At 49.1% G+C, this 8,719-nt stretch overlaps 1 protein-coding gene across 1 annotated transcript; it reads left to right on the forward strand.

The window, feature by feature from the left end:
• Positions 1–647: 647 nt before the first annotated feature.
• TSEN54 (TSEN54 tRNA splicing endonuclease subunit) lies at positions 648–7,687 on the forward strand (the record flags this gene model as incomplete). The annotated part of the gene is made up of 9 exons (XM_009579762.1): positions 648–711; positions 855–938; positions 2,312–2,410; positions 2,719–2,771; positions 3,124–3,222; positions 4,343–4,977; positions 5,535–5,595; positions 6,321–6,437; positions 7,537–7,687. Coding segments are annotated over 9 exons (1,363 nt in total), but the record flags the coding sequence as incomplete, so codon positions are not given.
• Between the last annotated feature and the right edge of the window lie 1,032 nt (positions 7,688–8,719).

An 8,719-nucleotide genomic window follows, 5' to 3' on the forward strand; every position in this document is an offset into this window, starting at 1 on the left:
CAGCAGACAGGCAGGTCAGACAGGGTGGACCGATATCTTCCACTGGTGTCACAGTCGGGTTCGTTCAAGTACATCCTTACATGCTTGTCTGGGGCAGCAGTGGAAACTCTCAGGGTGGGAGGGCGACTGGGTAGGTTTAGGTTTCCTTTCAGATGGGGAAATTGCGGTACTGACTAAAGATGTAGAGCAAGTCCATGGTGGACCCTACAGGTCTTACCTTCTGTTTCCGTGAGCCAGCTGTTAAAAATGCATGTTTGCATTCTTGCAAAGTCACCCTCCACTTTTTCTCAGCTATTAAATTTTTCCTATGAGACCATGTGGGTGAGATATACAGTGATTTGAGAGTCTTGGCAGCATCCAAACAATCGTATGATATATCGTGGCCATGCATCTCCATCAGGCTGCTGTAGCCTATGGACAGACATCTGTGGTGCTGACTGAAGACACTCTTAACTAGCTGGTGGTGATAAAATCTTCAGCTGCTGCTGCTAGATCCAGAGATGATGTCTTTCTAAAGCCTTACCCTGCCAAAATGCCCCCTGGAAGTTTGCTGCCTTTTGATACCTCCCCGAGCTTGTTGTGTTGCTACAATAGGAGTTGATTGTAGGACATGCTAGAAATAACAAACTAATCTTTAACCTTCTCAGGGGGAGTCTGGTGAAAGCTGAGTGGAAGCCAGGACAGAGCATCGTAGAGCTGCAGTCCCCTGCGGTGAGTCTGCTGCAGAGTGTACTCAGTGCCATCATCTCCTGCTGGCCATTGCAGATTCCTTAATTTGCTCCTTGAAATGGGAGAGAGCCTGGTTGTCAGCAGGGAAGAGCCAGAGCCCATCACGGGTTTGTGTTCTGTTCCAGGGGAAGTTCTGGCACACCATGGGGTTCACAGAGCGTGGCAAACAATGCCTGCTGCCTGAGGAAGCTCTGTACCTGCTGGAGTGTGTAAGTAGGATAACTGTGTGTGGACGGGGCCATTGGGTCCTTCCTGAATGATTGGAAGAGCTGTAGCAGCTTTAGACTGAAGTCTGAAATCACTTGACTTGTGTTGGTCACTGCTGCGGTTTGAGCAGCTGATAAACACCTGGTTCTCGAGGAATTGTCTCTTTTAGCCTGTTGCTGATGGAGCTATTTGTCTCCAGGCCATGGTTTCATATGTTGTACTTTAAAGCAGCCTCTCTGTCATTGACAGCGCGTGTTAGTTGAACTGGTGGCTGGTTTATTCAGCTGGTATTGTGCTTAACCCGGTCCTACATCAAATATGACAATAGAGACTAGGAGAGTTTTAGCTGATCCGAATTTCTGTTAGTACAGCAGTAATAAGCTCTCTTACAAGAGTGAAAGAAGCATGAGGAGCGTGTTACAAAGTTTTCTATTGAGATCTCTACTTTCTTGCTCTGGGGGTGATGAAGCACACATTTATATATCAGTTACTTCTTTACTGAAGTCTGTGTATGGGGACTTGAACTTCCACAGTCCAGGAAAACTGACTGTTCTGTGAATTTCTGGAAACGAGATCAAACCATTATCTTCTGTTCCTTGCAGGAGTTAATTGGAATAAAAGGTTTGACACTGAGAAATCCTTTTCCTCAGAACTGGTATACAGTTAATTAGGACATCTGAGCCTGGTCATAAGCTGACTGTCATAAGCTGACTTCCTCTGTTATCCAGTGTATCTTACATATTTGCAACGACAGGGTTCGCAAGTTCATTAACACGGTTTTTCTGTGCTTCCCTAAGAAGCTGATGGGAATTAGTGAAACTCTATCCAGCTTGGTAGGGCCACATTAGCAGCCAGTGCTGTACATGCTTTACACTGCAGCAGTGGTTAGTTGCTATTGCCTGGGGAATCTACCTATGGGATCACTGGGGCTGCAGTAAATGCGTCTGAGGAGCCACCAATTGATGGCATCTGAGGATGCCATCAATTCCTCTGCTCCAGCTCTCTCAGTTGTGCTGGTCCTAAATGTTTTTGTAGTTGTGCTGTGTCCTGAATCACTGAGATCATCAAAGTTAAAGAAAATTATCTCCCAAAGCAATGACTATTTTAACGGTTGAGCATTGTGCTCCCAGCTGCGTCCTCCAAACAGATGCAGTGCTGGAGCAGGAGCTGACAGCTGTGGGTAGGAACTTCTTACCTGGCTGCTAAAACCAGGCCATGGGGGAACTGGGCACAGGTGAGGCACTGTAAGTAATCCAGGTGGCGGAGACATGGATATCATGTAAAGGAGGGTGCTGAGACTGGTGGGAAGAGACTGCTGTGAGCTTGCATAGATTTGTTCCCTGTGATTCTCTCAACACTAAGCTTTTGCCCTCAGGGCTCTGTTCAGCTCTTTTACAGGGATTTGCCCTTGTCAATCCAGGAAGCCTACGAGATCCTGCTGTCCCAGGAGGCAATGAGCCTGCCACATTACCAGGTGTGTTGGGACCTCCAGCTATTGCAGGGAGATGAAGGCAGAGAGCCCAGCCTCTGCCACACAACCTCTTCCAGTGGCTGAGAGCAGAGTAGGACAGTTAGGGGGGGAAGGGGAGTCATTCTCAGTTTTTCCCACTCACTGTCTTCTAGATGATCAGTTCCTGTTTCCCCACCTTTGCTTTGGGTCCTAACCCTGGCATTTAGTCCTCTGCCAGTGCCACATTGTGTTCACTCAGTTGTAGCGGAACTGAAGTAAATTGTTTGGTTTTAGAGTAGTCGTTTAACACTCTTGCTTTCCTTTGCTCTAAGGTGTTCAGCCACTTGAAGCAACTGGGTTATGTTGTACTGAGATTCGACCCCAGGTAACCAGCTTTTCCTTTCCACGCTGCTTTCTCCTTTCTGAAGACCCTGAGCAGCTCTGTGCCCACTGTATGGCCCCAGGGGAACGGCAGAGAAGAGGACTTTGACCCTGCATTCCATCTCTTGGGAGGATTAAAGGCTAAAAGTGGCACTCTACCCTTCCTTGCTCCTCCCTCTTGAGGAGGTGATTGGGAACATGAAATGGGGCATGAACTGAGGACCATCCTGGTCCTGCTTGTGGATTTTCTGTGCCTGGAAGAAAAGGTTTTTGTTGCTGTATTCTGGGGGCTGAGCAGAAGGGTAGTTTCACTGCCCCACCCTGCTCTCAGCCTCTGTGTTGGTGTCTCCTTGCAGCACTGTCCTGTCTCCTTACGAGAGGAAACTGAACCTGGAAAGTCACTGCAACAGCTCTGGGAAACACCATCGCAAAAGGAGGAGGAGTTCCAGCCCCCGGTAAGGATGTGGCCCAAAGCCGCCTTCCATCTTCTCCCAGGCTCTGTGGCTTGGGAACAGCATCCTCAGCCCTTTGTGCTGTGGGTGACTTGTCTGGTACAGCTCTCTTGGCTGTCCCCAAGCAGTGCAGTGCTTTTCCTGAACTCTTTGCAGTGTGCCCTTTTGTCACATCTGTACTTCACGCAGGGCTAATAGGGGCAGAGTGCTCCTGAGCTTCCCAACTGCAGTGGTGAGAGGTCAGTGCAGAAGAAACATGTGGCAGATGTCTCCTCTTGCTCTTTTTTAGAGGGATCGCAGACACCACAGTGCTCACCTTGCACTTAATCCACCCCCTCAATGCAGCTTACATGCTAGGACTGTACAGCAGAAAGCATAGCTAGGTCCTGGTCCTTGCACACAGCCTCTAGAAGTTGCAAAATGCAAACAGAAGCTGACATAATTACTAATTTTGCTAATAATTATGATAGCTTCCAGTAGGTGGCGTCATCTTTTAAGAAACAGGGAGGACGAGACGGGTCTGCAAGTCGTCCCCTGTTAACAAGTGACTCAGTGCCTGAAGAGTTACGAAATTTTAGGAATTGGGAGATAAAACTGCTGGTTTAAAAACTGCCCCATCTTCTCTGGGAGCCAGGGACTGAATCTCATATCAGTAAGAGGTGCTGGCAGGAAGATTTCTGCCTGGCCTGTGCTGGTTTAGCTGAAGTCCATCGTGTTTATGTGGAGGTGTTTGGGTCAGTATATGTACGGGGTGTGTGGAGGCTGCATGGCAGGTTGGGAACATTTGTCTATACAAATCAAGGCTGGGGTTCTCCTGGGTATTGAAGTCAAACCTTATGCAGGGCTGCTGAGAAGTTTATTCTGCCTTTGGCATTCACTGCTTGTTTTTGGCTTGCTTTTTTCCCTTCTCATCTTGTCACACAAGCAAACACCCTTCTTCCAGCCAAGAGGTTGTTGTCAAGGGTTTGCAGACCTGTCTGGGGGTTCCTGCCTCCTTTGCCGTCCTTCCTTCAGGCTTGGCAGACTGCATTCTTCCTGTTAGCAGGGCGGAGGCAGGATTCAAAGGGAGTAAAGTTCCACCACACGCTCGCTCTGTCTTTTATGCTGCTGCTTCTGTCTTTAGGTCTCATGGGAAGAAACATAAGGTTTCCGAGGACCTTCCAGAAGCTGAAGGGACCTCTGAAAAAGCTGAAGATGACTGTGGAGACTCCAGCTGCCTTCCCATGGATGAAAAGCCCTTGTCAGAGCAGCCGAAGGAATCAGATGCTGGCAGTGGAGAGGGGGAGTCAAACCCGGTTCCTCTTGATGCAGGACAAAAGAACTCCCTGAGCCCCTCCAGGAGCTGGGCTGGAGACCACAAGGAAAGCAGCACTGGCACCCATGCACCCCGCTGGGATTTTACCACCATCATCTTGCCAAATGTGGCCCCAGACCAGCCATGCACACATCTGCCCTCACCTGATAACGGGCTCCTGCCGGAGAACGTGCCGGGGAGAGAGGTTGATGCAGCTTGCTGGTGCGCACGCATCAATCAGAAACAGGAGAAGCTGTCACGGAAGGAAAGGGAGCAGCGAGAGAGGGAGAGCAGGTACAAGAGCAGTGTCAATGCTGACCGGGAGGTGAGGCGCTGCTCCAACTGGCAGGAGTACAAAGTCCTTTTGGAGCAGAGGCGCCAGCAGAGGGTTTGGAGTCGACCGCCGCATCTCTGGGACCAAGCTGTCACACCGCTTTTGCGGCCAGATGAAGCTACCTCATCAGGTAGTGGCTCTGGGAACTTGACAGGGGCCCTCTTCTCCCCCCCGACGCTGTGAAATGTTGCCTGGTATGCAACAGCAAAAGGGATGACATGGAGAAGCTGAACATCAGTTTAGGAGACTGTACCTTGAGAAGGAGAATCTCGTTAGAAGGCTTAGGCAAAGCAGGCACAGAGGAGCCCAGCCATGGACATGTGGAGAGAGAAGAAAGCTTGTCCTCTGCCTTTCCATCTCTTTCTATAGCCCACTCAAGTGCCAGGATAAACAAGGCCTTGGGAGGTCTTCTAATCCATTCCCCATGTCCTACTGTTTTGCAGTCCTTCCTGCTAGGCTGTTAGGCATGTGAAATCAGGGCCAGCAAGATGCAAAGGAATTGCAGGGTGTTCTGGTTTGTGCGCTGAGAGGAGATGAGGAAGTTGAGGTCTTTGAAGTAGCCAGTGGTGACTGTGGTGCTGCCAGCCATTGTCGGAGGAGGAAGGCTCATGGGTGGTGGTGGAGTGCTTGGAGTGCCCTGGGAGAGAAATAGCTGGGCTGATCCTCTTGTGTTCTTTCTCTCTTCAGCTGCACTCCTCCAGCAGATCAGCGTGCTGCAGCCCTCCCACATCCTGGATGGAGCCTCCCGGTTAGTATCCAGCCAGCCAGCTCGTAGCTGTTAGGGAGTGGGGGCGTCTTGTGACTGTCCCTGCTTGTGAGGTCTGTGAGATGCTCGCAGCAGCAGCTTGGGAGCTGCCTGGCATCCAGAATGCCAAGAGAATCCAGCGCTCTGCTCCATGACCCTGTTGCATCTGTAGTGAGGGGCTGACATTTCTGTGAAGTACCAAGTCCTGCAGCAAGAGAGCTAGGGCATTCCAGGCCAATTAAAACATTGCGGTTGCTCTCTTTTCCTGCTGTTCCGTCTCTGCACCCCAGCCAGGTAATCTCCCCTGGAGTTTTGGTTGGGTTTTACCTGTGTCTCATCCCTGGAATGTGCTGCCATCCCTGCTGCAGTGATTATAAAACCTTGGCTTTGGGACTTTTGGTTCTGCTCCTGCCTCAAAGAGTCTGCGTGGTGTTTGTGTGCAGTCCCTGTAGGGCAGAGCAGTGCTTTGCTTCTGTATCTGTTAGTGGCCCTTCTTGCAAGGGGGTCTGCAGAGAAGGGAGTGTGGCAGATGTGGGGCAGGAGCTTGCTCTGTCTGACTACAGGAAAGATCTGGACAGTAATTAGAACAGTTGCAGGGTCAGTCCTTTGAGGAGTGAAGCCTTTCAAAGGGCTCAAACTAGCCAGGCTTCAAGAGCTTTTGCTCCCTCTTTCCTCTGCTGTACCTACACCTTACAATGTTTCATTCCTGTACGTTCTGTCTTCTGTAGGCTGCAGGAGGACCCAGAGGGCATGAAGATAGACTTCAATGTGTATCAAGCAGATGCTGTAGCCAAGTTTAAGAAGACAAACCCTGGGAAGCCATATGTCAGGATGTGTGTTCGGAGGTATCCATGGGTTTTATGCTGTGTTCTGAAACATAGCAGTTGCAGTTGCGGAAACGAAGTCCTAATGATCTGTAAATGACCCAGCATCTTGTGAGCTTTACAGATCATCACAGTGCCTCCCTTCAGGGTGGTCCTGCCCAGAATTTTCTTTTTTTTTTTCTTTCAGTTCCTCCTTTGTTGGAGGCTGTGGCTGACAATTCCCCCAGCCCTTGCACTCAGCCCACGCTACACGGTCATCTGGTTGCTGCTTGTGTCTGAGTATTACTGGAGTCAGGAATAAGAAGCCAATGCTGTATTTATGCAATGCTTGTGAAACTCAGGTAGAGCTCAGTTTTGCAGGGAGCCGTATGGTACCTGAATCCTCAGCCGGTGCAGATCCGTATGGATTTCTGCAGAGGTGTACCTTCCCAGAGCTCGCTACAGGCTCAGGGCCATGGGTTTAGTATTTTGATCTTTGTCAAATGTAACTTTAAGATCTGTACGAACAGAGGATAGGTGTCCCCTTTCTTGCTGGATCCACAATCTGATACTTAAACTCCAAAGGCAGGTACAAAGTTCAGTCTCTGCCTTTTCTAATTTTGGTATATATAAAAACTGTTCCTTCTCCACTCTCTGCAGCTGTAGTAGCCAGAGCAAGAAAGGTGGTAATGCAGTTTTACAAAGGTCTGTCATGAGCAAATAGGATGATCCTTGCTTTATAAATGTTTTCATTTATGAGCAAACAGACTCTGCAGAATTAAAAGGAGGGAAAAGCAGGTCAGATATTGATTCCAGCAACCTAAAGATCTTCCTAGCACAAAGGTATTAAGATTGCACTGGATTGGCAATTTGCCAATAGCACTGTGAGCCGCATCTAATAGCCACAGCGTGGAGCAGTGTGCAGTTGCCCTTGTTTTTGGCAAAGGATTTGAGAGCTCCCCATTCCCGGCATGCAGCGTACTCTCTTAGGGCTGGCAGCCTCCTGCTTTGACTGAAAGAGGTGGGGAGGGTCACTACCAACTCCTCAGGCCAAAGTGAGCTGTTGTGGTCATTGGCCAGGACAGCTTTGTCTCTGTATTCTTCTTGCTTTGAGAACAACGGAATATTTTTCTCTCTGCAGCTTTGACGAGCAGATTCCATCCCTTCGGGCTTTGAAGCAGGTTACCTATCAGAGTGGAGACGTCCCGGTGGTCTTTGCACTAGTGGATCATGGAGAAATTGCCTTTTATTCGCTAAAGGAATTCAAGCTGCCAGTTGATGTTAATCACTGAAGTTGCTGTCACTTGCAGAAATGGTATGGGATGAAGGGAAGAGCTTTACTCAGGATTTGTTTTCTTTATTAATGAAATATTACAGAAAACGGAGCCTGTGATAACTGGAACCTTGGGTAGTTGACCACTTTATTTACTGTTGCAGACTTCACCCAACCAGGTGGTTCAGGCATAATAGCAAAATTTACAGCAAACAAGTGTGTATGGCTTAGCTGGGCATTTCTGGACTGGAATACACACTGCTTTGTTTTTGGAGCCACTGGTTCTCCAGCTTTCTCATCTCGTGGACTACTAGTCTGCCTTTTCTGTGTCATCTTTGGCTGATCTGTGGACTATTAGAGAACACTTTGCTGGTGATCCTCTTGTCACATGTTAAGAACCACTGTGCTACACCAGTCAATAGTTGGAGGGTCATTGAGGTCAATCAGGGACAGAATAAGCTGATCAGATCAGTGGTGGTATCCTGAGCCTCTTGTCGTTCAGCTACGCTAACAACCGTCAGATCAGATTCTGATCGGAAAAAGGCACAGCCATAAAACTCAGCCACCCGGTGTAAAGTTTCCAGGCACCTGAGAGCAGGAAACTCTGCCTTGAATGCTATTTCATCAGCCGGGGGTCACAGAAAGCCCCAGAGCATTGCAGATGGCACCCCAGCCTCATGCTGTAGTGGCTGTGCTGAGTTGCGTTTTGGCCACACAGCATTATGCCATATTAAAGTTTGGCCACCGATATTAACACACTGTATCTGATGGTCTCACCAGGGCTGTACTGCAGCCCCCTCTGTTTCAGCCTGACATCCACTTTCCTGGCTGCAGATCCTTGTCTTTTCTTTTGCGAGAGAGAGATCCCTGAGTAAAGAAAGAAGCTACAAATTCCTCATGAGCCTTCCAGTCCTATGGCTGTAGTGCTCCAAACTGAGGACATCGCTGCTTTCCAGGCCCTACTGTGGGAGCTTTCCACCAGGATATCCACGTACCAAATTTGCTTTAGCCTCTATACAAAAGTGCCTATGACAGGTGCCAGAAAGTCTGC

This window comes from Fulmarus glacialis, unplaced genomic scaffold (assembly GCF_000690835.1).
Source record: "Fulmarus glacialis isolate BGI_N327 unplaced genomic scaffold, ASM69083v1 Scaffold18376, whole genome shotgun sequence".
Taxonomy (NCBI): domain Eukaryota; kingdom Metazoa; phylum Chordata; class Aves; order Procellariiformes; family Procellariidae; genus Fulmarus; species Fulmarus glacialis.